The following is a 17,910-nucleotide window of genomic DNA, read 5'->3' on the forward strand; positions in this document are numbered from 1 at the left end:
TGCAACATGTGTATTGCAGTTGATGTTTTTATGTGTAGGTACCCTCATTGCATGCTTTTACGTTTGTATATGTGGGGATGGGGGGGCCTCCAAATTTTTTTGGGGGGGATTTTATGTGCTTGGTTGTAAGGTTGAATTTTTTACAATTAAAAAAAAAAATTACTTTTTTTTTTAGATTCATATGGCGTACGGACCTGGCAACGAAAGGATTAAACATGCTGCTGGTTAAAAAAAAAATAAATGTGCCAGAAATATTTTTTTACTTTAAATAGATTTTTATTATTAAGATTTTAACAGAGTACAATGAATAGCCATCAACAATCTCAGTATTTAGAAACATAAGGTAACATAGAACAAGGAGCAAGGATGGATGCAGAGGAGTGCATATATTCCACAAATGGCTAGTTAGAGCCATGTACAGCAGGAAAAGCCAAAAAAAAAAACCATGGGAAACATCCCCAAGGTAGCCCACAGTGATCCCCTCGAAGGAAATCTACAATACCAGACACCATGCGTGTTTAAGACACGCACTCCACACACCCAGAACCAAACCATCAGAAAAGAGAGAGAAAAACAAAAAAGGGGGGCGGGGCAAAAGAAGATTAAGAGAAAGTCAGATAGACAGAAAGGAGTATCCGGAGTGAGACAATCAAATAACAGATAATCCCTGACCACACTAACCAGTTATAAAGTAACATGCAAAAAATCAGCCCAGGGTTCCCATATAGTTTCAAATCTAGCAACAGTACTATGAAGCATACTAACCGTGTTCTCCTCTTAACCGTGAACATTCCCACCATATATGAAACATGGATCCAGTCATACCACATCCCTGAAAACATAGAGGAGAAGCCGAGGGATACAATTTAGCTAACCATATGGGAACCAAGTACCAATGGGTAATTCGCTTAACATTCGCTTCTATCAAAAAGACATTCTCAATACCAGAGAAAGATCTTACAAATCGTTTGTGCTAAACCACAGTCTCAACCTCCTCCCCAAGATCCTGTTCCCAAGAAACCATATAAGAAAATTTGGAAGGAGGGGCAAGTAGCAGTGACTATACAAGAGAGGTACCCAACTGCCTGATTGAGTTGGCTCCAGCTCTCAGCTTGCGGCTGAGAGACTGATTGAGCTTGAGGGACCGCAAAAAATGCGAGATTTGGAGAAATCGAAACTGCTCAGTTTGGGGAATTTTTAATACCTCGATACAATAGCGTAAAGTAAAGGGCCCTCTATGTGTGAAAAACTGTCCAATCCGATACAACCTTTTGTCAAGCCACCATTTAAATGCCTTAATATCCTGTCCTGGTGGAAATTTAGGATTATTAAAAATATGGGCTAATGTATAGAATGGGGAGACTATCCCAAAGTGAGACCGACTGGGACACAGTGGCAGCCAAGATTGGTGGACAGTTCCGGAGGGGACAGCATAGCAAATAGTCAATTGTATACCCTGGGACTGCCAGTCTTTTCATATTGACCTAATCTGGTTTATTCCTCCTCCTGTAAACCACTGAAAGTTGGGCCAGTTGAGCTGACTGATAATACCTATAAAAGTCCGGGAGTGCCAGACCGCCCCTAGTCTTAGGACTGAAATGGCTCTTTCTAGCAAAACGACAGCTCCTATTGCCCCAGATATATCGAATAACCGAGGATAGGAATTTCTCCATTACTACCTGTGAAATAGGGATGGGAGAGAATGAAAGTATTACAGAAGCCGTGGGAGTAAGGTCATTTTAACTGAATGCAGTCTGCCCAGCCAAGAGAGAGGATGGGCTGACCACCGCTGAAGATCCACCTCAAGCTTCCAAAAAAGTGGCTGATCGCTCCATACAGAGATTCCATATTGGCTGTCAGCTGTATACCCAGATATGGGATATGAGAGTCACTCCATTCAAAGTGGAAGGATTCCTGGAGTCGAGCAATCAATCCTATCAGAACAGATACATTCAGTGCCACCGACTTCGTCATATTAACCTCCAAACCTGACACCTTGCCAAACTCTTATAATAAGCGTATTACCTTAGGGGTGGAGGTCAACTGAGAAGTCAAAAACAGTAGCAGATCATCTGCAAACAGGGCACACTTGTGTTCCTGTAATCCACAGTGAACACCTCTGATGTTGGGGGCTGATCGGATTTCTGCCTCAAGAGTTTCAATAGCTATACCGAAGATCAAGGGAGATAAGGGACACCCCTGTCGTGTACCCCCAGCAATCCTGATCCGCTGAGAATACTGTCCCTGAAGATTAAACTGTGCTATCATGGAAGAAGAAAGGGCACGTAGAATGTCTAAGTATCGCGAGCCGAATCCCCATAATTCCAAAATCCAGAAAAGATAGGGCCAGGACACTGTGTCAATGGCCTTTTGTAAATCTATGGATAACATCAATACTTCTGGGGGAGGGCCACCATCCCATTGGGATCATAGCAGGGATACCACGTTAGTCGCTCTACGGATCTGATCTGGTCCCTGCCTGCCCGGCATGAACCTAACCTGATCCTTGTGTATATACGTGCCTATGAACGAGGATAGGCGATTAGCTAAAATTTTAGTCGGGAGTTTCAAATCATTATTAATTAGTGAAATAGGTCTATAATTACGCACATCTCTGGGGTCCTTTTAGCTGGTTTGGGGACCACAGTAATATAAGCATTGTTCAGGGAGGGGTCCAGGGCCTCCCCATCCCATAAAGAATTGAGAAAAAAACAAGCTAAATACATAAGGAGGGTGTGGGTCTGGGGCAGAGCTCCTCTCGGCAGATTTTATTGCTGCAGCAACGGTCTCCCCGGATACAGGAGCCTCCAACTTAGCCTTATGAGCTATAGTTAAATGGGGTAAAGATACGTCCAAAAAGCCATCAATCACCTCCCTGAATACGAATGAACCCGACCGATATAATTTTGAGTAAAAACCCTATCTTTGGCGGATTTTGTGTATATCCCCCTACAGCCGAACAAATTTTGGGTAGCGTGTGAGACCGCATTCTAGGTGCCAACCTACGAGCCAGCAGCGAGCCAATTCTATCCCATTGGCAGTAGAACCGTGCATTAGTCCACCTCAAGTCCTTCTCGGCCCTAGTCGTCAATGCCAAATTTAAAGCTAGCCGAACCTGTTCCAGTTTGGCGAGCGTATCCCTATTTGGGTTGCGTTTTATGGAGTTTGCTAAGGGACTGCAGTTCAGCATCTAATTTCTCTATATCTATCCGATTCTCCCTCTTAATTTGAGAGGAGATTTGTATTATTTTTCCCCTAATAGCTTTATGGCCGCCCACAGAGTAGCCAGAGGTACGTCAGCCAAGTCATTATATTTTAAATCACCCAAATTGGTTTCTATCTCCTTACATGTAACGGAGTCACTCAGAAGCGACTCATTCAGACGCCAATGAAACGCACCCTGCTGCCCCTGAGGCTGTGATAAGAGCACACAAACCATAGAGTGATCAGACAATGACTTTTTCCTCCAGATGTCCACCAATCCCAAAGAATGAATCATTTTAGCAATGGCTATACTCCGTTTAGGTGGCCTCTTCAGTTGCGTAACCGATGGTCTAGATTTGTCTAAGCTAAGATCTAAAGTGTTATTGGAGTCACCCCTCCAGAAATACCGTACCTTCCAAATGAGGGGACAGAGTACGTAACATATCCAAAAATAAGGCCAGTTGACCAATATTAGGGGCATAATATGTCACCAGCGAATACAAGTGGCCAGCAATGGTCCCTTTCAGAAACAAGTAGCGCCCATTAGGGTCCTTAAACTCCATAAGGGGTGAAAAAAAGCCATCCGTCGTGCAAAAAGGATAGCAACCCCCTTAGTCTTATCTGCAGCATTTGCGAGGATGAAATTAGGAAATGTAGCTTGAATAAATGAGGGATTATAGGTGCCAGGAAAATGGGTTTCCTGAAGGAAAACCACATCAGCATGCTGCGAATGGTAGTACTGAAGTATTTTCCGCCATTTAATTTAAATCAGAGAATTTAATCCCTGGATGTTATTGGAGCAAATTCTCAATTGTGTATTATTAGGAGGACACATAATAGAAGAAGGAGAAGGACTCGCATAATCAACTGACCACCACTTACCACTTCCACACTTGAAGGTTGCAGAACAGGAGACCAGTAGAAATCTCAGAACATAGGAAGAATCTGTAGGGGAAGAGGATCTCTGTCTCATGACAACAGAAAAAGAGCAAAGAACAGAAAGATGAAAGTACCAAGATAGAAAAAACAAACATACAGGCATACTTCAGCAAGTGAGGGAGGACCGGCCTACCCCTACCATCCCCAGCTCAAAAAGGTGCGGTCCCTCAACAAGGGACCACTGCCAGTGCCACAGTGTCTTACAAGTTACAATGGAACAGGCTGGGTAGCATGCCACCCCAGACCGGCCTACCAGTCACTATAATAAACACAGTCAATCTCAAAGAGCTTACTACCTTTAGGATCAAAGTGAAAAAACAAAATAAGGTCAGGTCCACCCTTCCCAAGGCCACCCCCCCGCCACCACACCAGGCTGGCTCAGGAGACCCAGACAAGGGTGCTCACCTAGACCTCTAAAACCCCGGGACCCCCCAAGACAGTCGGTGATCCCAGAGCCAAGGAGGCCTCCTCTACGGCCTCACATCTGCAAAACCCCAACCAAAATTCTCGATCTAAAACTTAGAAGTTAACATATGAAAACTACTAACAACATACTGAGACCCACAGACACCCCTGGCTTAATTATTTTCACAGTTCAACCGGCAAGAAGTCTGAGAAAAAATGGGCAACCAAGGGAGGAGTACGTGAATAATAATGGAGGCCTAGAGTCCCTGGATCTTCCAAACTTGGATCTTTGCCACAATGGTGTAATCGGCCGTGACGGTAGGCTGTGTTTAGGCATCCCGGATGTAGTTGGAGCCGAAGACGAAGCAGGGGGTTCCACGATACCCAGCCGAAGTAGTAGACACTGCCCCCTCCTGGAATGATGAAAAGCTGTAAACCTTATTCTTGAAGGAGAAAACCAGACCTAAAGGAAAGGACCAGCGATATTTCATTTCTTGTGAGAGCCTGCAGCAAAGGTCTAAGGGCCCGTTGTCACTGGATAGTATACAGGGAGAGATCAGCGAAAATCTGGATCTCATGTCCCTGGATTTGTAAGGAGGGGGTATCTCTAGAACATCTCATCACGGCTTCCTTGATTTTAATGTGGTTTTGCTCTAATATCCCTCGGTAACTCATCTGCCCAAGGTAATTGCAGAGCTCGATGTGCACTCTCCACCTCCAGCTTATGGTCAGAGATTGTGGGGAAGAGGTCTTTCAGGAATTCCTGGACTACTGTAGGAGTATCCTTCACAGTTTCGGGGAGCCCCCTAATTCTGAAATTATAACGCCTGGATCGGTTCTCCAAATCATCAGTTTTGGCAAAGACAGACTCTAGCTGATCTTGGAGGTCCTTGGTGCGTGCCGTATTCAGGTTTATTCTGGCTACTGTCTTATCCATCTGGGTCTCAATAGAATCAATTCGGGAGCCCAGGCCCTGCAAGTCCAGCTTAATATCTGTAGTAATCTGCATGGCTATCTTAGTCAGACCCTTGTCCAGGAGGTCAGAAAATCCAGAGAACATGCTGGTTATGTCCATGCTGCATGGAATATCAGAGCCCCCAGCAGGGTCAGGCAGGATAGGGCTGGAGGGCCTACATTGAGCAGGAGCCAAATCATTCATTGCATGATTGCTGAGGGACACTAGAGAATCTGGCGAGTCTCTATGGGAGGCAGGGTTACTCACATGGGTACTCTGGGTTCCGGAGTCTCCATCAGGTCCTCCCCTGCATCACCTATTTCATGAGGAGACAGACCGCATGGCTATGTAGTGGGTCTGGGTGCCATTTTGGAATTCCCGGCCCAGAGGGATCCCGCAGAATGGTGGCGGGATTGCATCCCCTGCTCCATCTCACCCAGACCCAGTCAGTGCTAGGGCTCTCTCCCAGGCACCAGATCCACCCAGGAGCTCAGTTTGAGGGCTGTGGGCTCTGTGGCAGGATAACAGTGGCCGGTCCGGGACGGAGCTCTCGGCTTGGGTGGCCATCTTGGAGAACTCCCCCCTTGCCAGAATATTTTATGCTCCTAACTTCCTCCTTGACATGACAACACAGCTCTGAATTCTTAAAAATGTGCTTCGCTGTTCACTTCTGATACCACAGCACAGTGGCACACCAGCCATCTAACAGCTGATTGCTGGATGCTTACAGATTCTGTAGCCGTTGTATCTCTTTTAGCTTAAATTGTTAATATCTGAGGAATGGGTGGTAGGGGTGGTAATTTTTGGACCTCTTTGTTTTACAAGGAGCTCTCTTTAATTACTGTTATTAATATTTTATTATTTTTTTTTTTTTGTGTGTGTGTGACAGATTTAATGTTGAAGAGATGTGCAAAGAATGCTTTTCATGTTTACAGCAATAAATATATCTGCTGTAATGACAGAGAGTTCCAATTAATTGGAATGCACTGAAATGCTTAAAGCAGAACTATAGAAAAAACTTTATTTTTCATTTTGGAGAGAGCAAGGGAGGGTCCCCTGTCAGAAATGTTTTCACCATCTGTATCCCATTGTGGAGATTTCCCTTCACTTCCTGTCCCTTAGCCAAACAGGATGTAAAAGGAAATACAGGCATACCTCGGTTTACGAATTTAATTCATTCTGCGGGACTTTTCGTATAGCGAAAAATTCATAAACCGAAATGCCATTTTCCATAGGAATGCATTGAAAACCAATTAATCCGTTCCGGAGGTCAGAAAAAAGTAAACGGTACTAAAATACCTCATGAGCTAATTTATTAAGTCATGCGGTTTTTCCGCTGTTTTTATTACCGTATTTGCCGCCGTATAAGACGGCTTTTCAACCCGTGAAAATCTTTTGAAAAGTCGGGGGTCGTCTTATACGCCGGTATACGGCGAGCCAGTGTCAGGGCGGCACTTTTTCGAGGGGCGGCGCCACCCCCCCTCTTCCTCCAACGGACACCAAGTACAGGGGTGGGCAGAGGGGCTGCTGTACCTTACCTGGCTCCGGTCCCACGACGATCCGGTCCAGGAAGCGCGGCTGCTCCTTCTTTCAGTTCGGCCGCTCGATGGTCCCGCCGCCCGCTCGCTCCGCCTCCTCACCGGTGATTGGGCGCCAGCACTGGAAAGGCACACAGGCGACCAATCACCGGCGAGGAGGCGGAGCCGAACGGCCCCGCGAAAATCAAGCGGCCGAACTGAAAGAAGGAGCAGCCGCTCCTCTCCCCCACTGACACTAACGATGGGGCACTATTCCTCCTCCACACTGACACCAACGATGAGGCACTGTTCCTCCCCCACTGACACCAACGATGGGGCACTATTCCTCCTCCCTGCTGACACCAATGATGGGGCATTATTCCTCCGCCCCACTGACACCAATGATGGGGCACTATTCTCCCCACTAACACCAATGATGGGGCACTATTCCTCCCCCACTGACACCGACCATGGAGCACTATTCCTCCTCCCCACTGACACCAACGATGGGGCACTATTCCTCCCACTGACACCAACGATGGGGCACTATTCCTTCCACTGATAACAATGATGGGGCGCTATTCCTCCCACTGATACCAATGATGGGGCGCAATTCCTGCCACTGATACCAATGATGGGGCGCAATTCCTGCCACTGATACCAATGATGGGGCGCTATTCCTGCCACTGATACCAATGATGGGGCGCTATTCCTCCCACTGATACCAATGATGGGGCACTATTCCTCCCACTGACACTAATGATGGAGCACTATTCCTCTCACTGACACTAATGATGGGACACTATTCCTCCCACTGACACCAATGATGGGGCACGATTCTTCCCACTGACACCAATGATGGGGCACTATTCCTCCCACTGACTAATGATGGGGCACTATTCCTCACACACTGACACTAATGATGGGGCACCATCATTGGTGTCAGTAGGAGGAAAAGTGTCCCATCATTGGTATCAGTGGGAGGAATAGCGCCCCATCATTGGTATCAGTGGGAGGAATAGTGCCCCATCATTGGTGTCAGTGGATGAAATAGTGCCCCATCATTAGTGTCAGTGGGAGGAGTAGTGCCTCATCATTGGTATCAGTGGGAGGAATCATGCCCCATCATTGGTGTCAGTGGGAGGAATAGCCCCCATCATTGGAATACCATACCATATTGAAATCAAATCTGATGTTTTTTCATTTTTATTTGGTGTGCGTTGGAAGAGGGGTAGTCTTATACGGCGAGTATAGCTCAAACCCTATATTTTAACAGAAAAAGTAGGGGGTCGTCTTATACGCTGGCAAATACGGTACTTTTCCTTTACAGCTTTCAGCGTTTGGGAAAGACCCCCCAAACTATACATTTTCTGAAAGCACGTGACCAATAGATTAAAAAGAAGGTGCAACTGATTTTTTTTTAGGTCCCGTGATATTTGCGCAAATGTGTTATCACTAAAAAGAACAACCCAAAATAAATTCTCCAGCTCTTGACGATCACAGCGATACCATATATGTGTATGTTATATGTTGTTTGAACCCGTAGTATCTTTTGACAGGTACCCACTCCCCCAATTCCGGTTGGATTGCCTTGGTGATCTGAGCGGAAGTTCAGCTTCCCTTCTTCCCCTGCAGCCTTTTGGGATATGTCACAGGTCCCAGAAGACTGCGGGACCATTCAAAGTAACACAGCGTGGCTCGTGCATGCGCAGTGGGCAGCCGGCTGTGAAGCTGCAAGCAGTCACATCTGGCTGCCTATAGTAATGCAGGCCATAGACGGGTCGAAAATCGGCCAATTTTTCAACCGGAAAAAAAATCGGCCGATTTTTGCACCGGTAATGGGTTTATTGGTTGGCCGTTTTTCGGGGTTTTGGCACATTTTTTTTTATCGGTAAAGTTGGAAAAAAATCGGCCGATTTTTGCCGATCGGCCAATTTTCCCGGCAACGATGGGCAAATCTGACGATCGTTTTACCGATAAAAAATTTGTGCATGAGCTGTGACCTGCAAAAAGAAGAAAAAAAAGAATTCCAGTCTGCTATTATATTTGAGATGAAAAAGTATTGCGGTTGCAACAATGTATCTATTTGTATCTGAATAAAAACATCTGTGTCCGAAATAGATACATTGTTGCAACCGCAATACTTTTTCATGTCAAATATAATAGCAGACTGGAATTCTTTTTTTTCTTCTTCTTTTTTTCTCTCTGCAAGGGACAGAAGTAATGAAATGCCGGCTGTAGACGGGATGAAAATCGCCTGATTTTTTTTTCCCCGTTGGTGGTAATGTCGGCCTATTGAATGACCGATTTTTTTTCATTTTTTTTTTTTTTTTTTTTAATCGGCCGGTTTTCGACCCGTCTATGGCCTGCATTAGTATGCTGGTGCCAGGGACTGAAGCCTGACGAAGAACCCGGCCAGGTGAGAACCTGGTACAGGAGGGTGTGTTTTATTGTTGAAAGTCAGTAGCTACAGTTTTTGTAGCTTCTGATTTTAATTATTCATCACATGACTGAAGAACTGCTGTAAGTGAGCCTGTTTATTTGCTTCATGCATGGTCAAAACATAGGCTCTCTGTAATCTGCTTCTCAGCATCTGAAAGTAACCCACCATTTCAGATGAAGGAAATCCTGACCACATGACTTGTTGGGGCTACTTTAAGTTGGGAAACCTTCACAGGCACAGATTTCTTGTCAGTACCCCTTAATTGTACACATCTATGGCCTTCTAACAACAAGGCATTGTTTTACACAAATACTTTCACAAGAATGCATTTGTTGGGGAGTGGGTTTGTCACCCTGTGGAATCTGTATCTCCTTATTGGCAGGTTACACTGTGTTAGGTGGTGGAATCCTTGTCTTTCAAAATAAAGGGCAGTTTAGCTTATGCTTGTTACAAGGCACATGACACTTGTTTAAAAAAAAAAAAATCCCATTGTTTCGTAAGTATATTTAAATAGGAAGTTGTTTCTTGACAGTCTTACTAGAAGTATTGGCTTCTCAAGAGATGGAATTTCCAGATGTTACTAAAATGGTTCATCCTTCCATTTTTTTGTGAATTCTGTTTCTTTTTCATAACTATAGTTTGAGTAGGAGTGTCCTACATATGTAGCCGCGTATAATGAAAATGCTGCAGCATTGGACATGCTCTAAAGAATAAAGAGTGCCATAGGCACAGGCACCATAGGCCATAGGCACCTTTTTAGAATTCAGTCAGAGAACAATGTGACAGGGCTTGCACTCATTTTATGTACCTGTCAGAGATGTGTACATGAATTTATCCATGTCTGCACTGACAAAGGAGTGTCCACACTGGCAAAAAAAACAACCTCAAAACAAGTTTATTGTACATCATCACATAAAATGACATCGGAGATGCGACATATAATCCACAATCAACTGGGTCTGACCTACCCCAATATGGAATACCCTAATGACCCAAACCCTATCACCCCCCACCCTACCAGCCACTCCCAACAACCCATTTTTTTTTATCAAATGCTGCAAGAATACATTTGCAAAAGTGTAAAATATGCCCTGGATGAACTGAAATATATGAGAACATTGTCCTTGAGTATAATGGCAGAGTTTTCATCATGTTTTTAATGTGCAGCTTCTCAACGTGCATATAACCTCACCAAGACTGTGAGCTAGCTGGGTTTGGTATCTATTTTAAGAGTTTTATTTATGGTTACACACAGCCAAAAACAGTCCTGAAATTATGACCCAACTTTGTAGTCATAACTATCACTTTTGGCTTGAAGCAGAATCATTTTTTTTCTTGGGTAGCAGTGTATAACCTAGCAGTTGTGAGCCCAGAAACAACATGGGAATGAATTTAAATAAAAATATATGTTGATACTATAGACGTAGTAAAATAGCAAGAATCCCAATTATTCATTTCTGGGAGTAATTATTTTGAAATTAAAATCTTCAATTTTCGTTTTAGTCCATAGATTCAGAAGAGATAATGGTGCCAGGAAGAAGGGCCTCACTTTCTGACATCAGCAACCCAGATGACATAGAATCCTTGTCTGTGCGTCAGCTGAAGGAGATTTTGGCCAGAAATTTTGTGAATTACAAAGGCTGCTGTGAAAAATGGGAGCTAATGGAACGTGTAACTCGACTGTACTATGAACAGAAGGATCTTCTGGAAAAAGGTAGTTTAATCTACTAACAAAACATCTGCGTTTTAATATATACCACTGTGAGCTTTATGTAATAAGGCAGTACAAATCTTAATATTTATATGCAAAATATAGCCACCCTAGCAGCCGTTTAGACTTAAAGGAGAAGTATGGGATTATAAGAAAGCATATATACTCACCCCAAGAATTACATGACCACTAATCGCTTAGCTCTCGGTCCGCTCTGAGCAGAGAGCAGTGACAGTTAGTCACTACTCTCTGCTCTGTCCCTTCAGCCTCAGCAGGTGAAGCTGGATCTGGTTCTCAACTGTGTGCTGAAAGGTAGAGCCACCTGTCAGTCAGGCAGCCAGGTGGATCCTGACAATTTTGTCAGGATCTTTCCTGAGCCTAGCGCAGGTCTGTGCTGCTAGCTGATAATGGGCAGAAGCCCGCTATCTGCTGATTCTGGGTCACAGGACAGGCAAAGTAAATGTACTTCTGCAATCCTCAAGAGTAGTGCAGTCAAAAAAGCTTTGGCCATTCTTCTTTAACTTAGAATAGAGTGCACACAGAAATTGATTTTATGGTAGATTGACTTTTTCATAAACTTTCCCTCTTCCTCTTTGGCTTGCTGATTAAGAATTTAATTATTATAATAAGGTTTTTAATTGTTCACGAACCTCAACTTAAAGTAAAAATATGTTCATGTGACCAGCCTCAAACAGGAAGTATAGAAACAAATTAAGCAAAACATACTGTAGGAGGGCCCTGAGGGGGTAAAGAATGGGTGTTGCAGGGCGGTGTGTACTGAGAATGTTTTGAGCTTTAAATAGAATACTTTAATATCCAATATAAAGTGTAGGTGTATAATGTAGCAAAGAAAATTCTTTTTTTCAGTAAGTGTTTTGCAGTGACCAGTTAATGTTATAAGCTATTCAGTCTATTAAGGTCAAACTTACATATAAACAATTCTAGTTTCCTTTACGTTTTTTATAAACTTTTAAATGTAGGTGTTTGTGCTTGTGTAGTATTTCAAATCTTTCTTTTTGTATTTTTCCAGCTTCTGCGGTCGATGAAGAAGGTAAGAGGCCAGCCATACCTAATCCACAGTGTCATTGTCACCTTTTGAACTATCTCAATCTCTTAGCGAGACGGATTAGACACAGGCAGCAGAGCGTCATACATTGCTATGTCATTTAATTCAGGGATGAGACTGAAGTGCTGAGCTTTTAAGGTTCTGATTGCAGGTCACACACAGTCCTATGTCTGCAACTGGAGAAGATTAAAGGGGTTGGGAGGTAGAAAAGGATTCATTGAAGTACACATTGAACTATTGCCAGGGAGGGTAATGCAGAGTAAAGTTTCCAGTTTTTAGTATGAGTAAAAAAGCTTCCTTCTGAGCCACACTGTTTTTAATAATTCGCCTTTAAACTTTCTGCCAGTTGGTTGGTCAAAAAAAAATTACAATATACCACAGCAAAAGAGCCACAATGTAAAGCACTGTTAAACTTTATTTTAATTTGTGTTTAAAATGAAGGAAAACTAGACTAGGCAAGACCACTGTGTGGCAGTATTTCTTGGTCAATGTGGGTTTTCACAGTTTGTCTTGTTAGAGGTTGGGTTAAAGTTGAACTCCAGGTATGGATTTTATTGCATAGTTAAATTAATCCAGCTTGGACCAGATGCAAGGATGCATATGTCATACCAGTGGAATTGCTGTGAAGCAGAGAATCACTGTTGTACCTGCCGCTACTTCAGTGTTCATTGCAGTCTTCTGTGTCTTGTGAAGAGAGGCTGCTCTGCTGCATTGGGAACACGGGGTTGCTCGACAGGTAAGGGTGCCGTTTAAATGTCCCCTTGCATTTTTCTGCAAGGGATGCAAGGCATTCTCTGATTGGATAAGATGGGCAGGTGAGACTGTGTTGTTACTATTTCCACTTTGTCCAATCAGGGAATGCTTTGCAGTCATTGTGAAAAATGCAAGGCATTCTGTGAATGGCAACCCGCTGTGGTTACTGTGCAGCAGCATAGCCTCTCAGCATGGGATCTGGAACATCAACTGCTATCACTGTAGTAGTGGTAACTATTTTGACACCAGAGAGTCCTGTTTTTTGTCCTGGTTGTTTGTATCCAAAACATTAAAACACAAACACACACACGCAATGTGTATTAGGATTGGAACACCCCTCCAAATCATTGGATTCAGGTGTTCCAATCACCTCCAAGGCCACAGGTGTATAAAAGCATGTGAAAGAATGGGTCGCTCTCAGGAGGTCAGTGAATTCAAGCATGGTACCGTAATAGGTTGTCCCCTGTGCAATAAGTCCATCCATGAAATTTTCTTGCTACTAAACATTCCACGGTTAACTGTTAGCGGTATTATAACAAAGTGGGAGCAACTGGGAACAACAGCAACTCAGCCACGAAGTGGTAGGCCACGTAAAATTAGGGGTCAGTGCATGCTGAAGCGCACAGTGTGCAGAAGTCACCAACTGTCTGCAGAGTCAATAGCTAAATACCTCCAAACTTCATGTGGCCTTCAGATTAGCACAATCAGAGCTTCATGGAATGGGTTTCCATGGTTGAGCAGCTGCATCTAAGCCTTACATCACCAAGTGTAATGCAAAGCGTAGGATGCAGTGGTATAAAACATGCCGCCACTGCTCTCTAGAGCAGTGGAGATGTGTTCTTTAGAGTGACGAATCACGCTTCTCTGTCTGGCAAGTCTGGGTTTGGCGATTGCCAGGAGAACGGTTCTTGCCTGACTGCATTGTACCAAGTGTAAAGTTTGGTGGTGGGGGGATTATGGTGTGGGGTTGTTTTCCAGGGGTTGGGCTTGGCCCCATAGTTCCAGCGAAGGGAACTCATTAAAGTGGTTGTAAAGGCTTGAGGTTTGTTACATTCTGTGTGCAGCAGTGCCCCCAATCCCCTCAATACTTACCTGAGCCACATCGAGATCCAGCGATGTGCACAACAGCCTCGGCTGTCCTGGGTCTCTGCCTCCCCATTGGTTGAGACAGCAAGTGGGAGCCACTGGCTCCAGCTGCTGTCAATCACAGCCAGTCAGCCAATGAGGAGAGAGAGGGGGTAGGCCACGCCGCAGCTCCGTGTGTCAACTGGCAAACGGAGCAGTGGGTGCCCCCATAGCAAGCTGCTTGCTGTGGGGGCACCCGACAGTAAGGAGGAGCCAGAAGAGCCTGTGGGGGACCCAAGAAGAGGAGGATCCAGGCTGCTCTGCGCAAAATCACTGCACACAACAGGTAAGTATAACATGTTGTTATTTTACACAAAAAAAGATCATTTAGTATCGCTTTAAGGCATCAGCATACCAAGACATTTTTGATAATTTCATACTCCGAACTTTGTGGGAACAGTTTTGGGGATGGCCCCTTCCTGTTCCAACATGACTGCGCACCAGTGCACAAAGCAAGGTCCATAAAGACATGGATGAGCGAGTTTGGGATGGAGGAACTTGACTGGCCTGCACAGAGTCCTGACCTCAACCCAATAGAACACCTTTGGGATGAATTAGAGCAGAGACTGTGAGCCAGACCTTCTCGTCTGACATCAGTGCCTGACCTCACAAATGTTCTTCTGGAAGAATGGTCAAACATTCAAATAGATACACTCCTAAACCTTGTGAACAGCCTTTCCAGAAGAGTTAAATCTGTTATAGCTGCAAAGGGTGGGCCAACTCAATATTGAACCCTATGGACTAAGACTGGGATGACATTAAAGTTCGTGTGCGTGTAAAGGCCAGCGTCCCGATACTTTTGACAATATAATATGTGTGTGTATGTATATATATATATATATATATATATATATATATATATATATATATATATATATATATATATATATTATATATATATTATGTATGTTTGTGTTTAATATTTTTTTTTTTAATTTTGTTATGTTGCAGCCTGATACTACAGTTGTTAAAATTTATTTTTTTCTCAATCTACACTCAGTACCCAATAATGACAAAGTGAAAACAGATTTATTAGATCAGGAAAAGCTGAAATATCACATTGGCATAAGTTTAGACTCTTTGCAAGAACACTTGAAATTTTAGCTCAGGTGCTTCCCATTTCTCTTCATCATTGCTGAGATGTTTCTACACCTTGATTGGAGTCCACCTGTGGTGAATTAAATTGACTGGACATGATTTGGAAAAGTACACTCCTCTCTTGAGGATTCGCAGCTGACATAGCATACTTTATCAGAGCAAAATCCATGAGGTCAAAGGAACTGCCTGCAGAGGTCAAAGGAACTGCCTGCAGAGCTCATAGGCAGGATTGTTGCAAAGCACAGATCTGGGGAAGGCTACAAACATTTATACTGCACTGAAGGTTCCCAAGAGCACAGTGGGCTCCTTAAATCCTAAAAGGAAAACGTTTGGCACTAGGACACTTCCAAGAGCTGGTCGCCTTGCCAAACTGAGCATCAGGGGAGAGAAGGGCCTTAGTAAGAGAGGTGACCAAGAACCTGGTGGTCACTGTGACTGAGTTCCAGAGATACTGTGTGGAGATGGGGCAAAGTTCCAGAAGGGCAGCCATCACTGCAGTTGTCCACTGATCTGGGCTTTATGGCTAGACGAAAGCCTCTCCTCAGTGCAAAACACATTAAAGCCCACTTGGAGTTTGCAAAAATGTGTTCATCTGTTGATTGACTGCTTATGAACAGGAACGGCCATAGATGGATTGAAATTACGGTGGTCCCTGCTGAACCAGCCGAATTTTGAACCATGTATGGTCAGCTTAAAGAAGTCCACCTTTTGGACAAAAATAATAAATGCAGGTAAAAAAATGTGCATTTATTATTTTTGTCCAAAGCAGCCTGTAAAGCATTGCACCAGTGGTCAGTAGATCGTTGATGCCATGCAGGTCTCCTGCAGACCTGAAAGAATATCTACTTGCTGTATAGGATGTACAAGCAATTAGATATTCTGACAGGAAGCTTCAGTGAACTACCACCATGGTAGTTCATTGAAAACTACAAGCCCACAGCTACTAAGGTTGTCGGGACTTGCAGTTCATTCACGGAAGTCCGTGAATGAATGATGTGGCCATGCGGGGGAGATGGTATCTTCCAGAGAGATGGTACGGGGAGAATTTTCTTCGTACTATCTGTCAGATGGAGGGGGGGGGGTTGGCAGACGCGGCTGCAGCTATGGGACCATGTTACATGTTCCATCCTAAAAACAGGTGCAACGTGTAACATGTTCCAAAGGTGAACTTATCCTTTAACTTTTGGATCACTGAGCATTGAAATCTGTTTTCTACAGGTAACCACAAAGTATTGATTTTTGCAGTTGTTAAATGAACGCTTGCAAATACTGTTTGTAGCATCATAAGTAAACCATGCATGCATTTCTGTGCTGTAACTTAAATGTCCTTTATTTGTTTTTACAGGCAAACCCAATGCTGCAAACGATGACCACCTGTGCAAGGTCTGCATGGATTGCCCCATTGACTGTGTCTTGTTGGAGTGTGGTCATATGGTAACCTGCACAAAGTGTGGCAAGCGCATGAGTGAATGTCCCATCTGTCGACAGTATGTAGTGAGGGCAGTCCATGTATTCCGATCTTGACCTGGTTTCTCAGCAGTCTGCATGGTTGTGAACTGATAAAGCTAACCAAGACTATGGGATGAACCTATAACTACTCATGAATAATTCTTGAACCGCATACACTATAACAAGAAAATGTCTCTATACTTCTTCACAATTTCATTTCTTGGTATTACATCATAAAGTTGTTGGATCAAGAACCCCAGCAAAGGTTCCCCAGTGTATGACCATCAACAACTGGTACAGAAAAATACAAAAGCATGGACTTCTGTTTGACTCCATCGTGCCTTTCTGCATTGCCTTAGCCATTTTTGGCTGCTAACTGACTTTTGATTTCAAATCAAAAAGGTTGGTTTTTGAAGACTTGCACTGTTATTTATGAAAAAAAAACCCTTTTTGACTGGGAGACCAAAGCACAGAGTTTAGTGTATTTTCATAATAAAAGAACAACAAAGAAAGAATATGTGAGATAAGTACCAAAGTTGATAGTGGCAGTTTAATTGACTTTATTTTTTTAGAACTTCTTTCTACTTATGATTTGCACTGCAGTGTACAGTATAATAGGGAAGTGTTTGCTATTTGGTTTTTTAAGGGCTCACATGAATGTATTAAAGAATCCAGTAACGGAATTAGTATAAGTATTAATTTGCATTCTGTTTCCTATTGTGTTAAATCTCATCCACTCGGTTATTGTGTAATCTTAGTCTATAAGACCTAGTGTGAAGTGTCAGGTTCAGTAAGCATTTACAAAGCATTTAACAAGCTTTCAGCAGCTTCCCTGAAGCCCTTAAATCACCTTCCAGCTTATCCCCTCCTTCTTGGACTGTTAAATACATATCTTAAAGAGACATTGTCGCTTTGCCTGTTAAAGGTAAAGTGACAGCATCTGCACATAGTCCATCCCTTCAAGCACCTGTACTTGCCCAGCCATGCTGTCTTGCCTTTTTTCAACTACAGCATCACGTTTAGGTGTCACCTGGTGTCAGTGGTTAGGTCTGAACACTGACATGGTTGAGGTTACATTCTCCTCCATACCCAAAAGCACTGTTACCTTGGTGAGGGCTCCAGTAGTGCAGGATAGCAACAAAAGGGCTAAGTGCAAACACTTTTTACCTTTACAGGGCAAAAGTGACTATTTATATAAAGTGGACATACATTAAGATGGTAAACAAGCTTTTCTGAGAGAGACCT

The 17,910-nt window shown here is 43.6% G+C and overlaps 1 protein-coding gene across 1 annotated transcript in view; it reads left to right on the forward strand.

Annotated features, from left to right (window-relative positions):
• The window catches only part of RFFL (ring finger and FYVE like domain containing E3 ubiquitin protein ligase), a 111,887-nt gene extending 94,523 nt beyond the window's left edge, over positions 1 to 17,364 (forward strand). Inside the window, exons 5-7 of the mRNA XM_089668452.1 lie at positions 10,967 to 11,177; positions 12,205 to 12,225; positions 16,562 to 17,364. Of these exons, the coding sequence (XP_089524578.1) occupies positions 10,967 to 11,177; positions 12,205 to 12,225; positions 16,562 to 16,740 (411 nt within the window). The 3' untranslated portion in view covers positions 16,741 to 17,364. The remainder of the gene's footprint in view (positions 1 to 10,966; positions 11,178 to 12,204; positions 12,226 to 16,561) is intronic.
• The last annotated feature ends 546 nt before the right edge of the window (positions 17,365 to 17,910 follow it).

The sequence above is a fragment of the Staurois parvus genome, unplaced genomic scaffold (assembly GCF_062004578.1).
Source record: "Staurois parvus isolate SC_StPar_1 unplaced genomic scaffold, SC_StPar_1.0 ptg000058l, whole genome shotgun sequence".
In the NCBI taxonomy this organism is placed as follows: Eukaryota; Metazoa; Chordata; class Amphibia; order Anura; family Ranidae; genus Staurois; species Staurois parvus.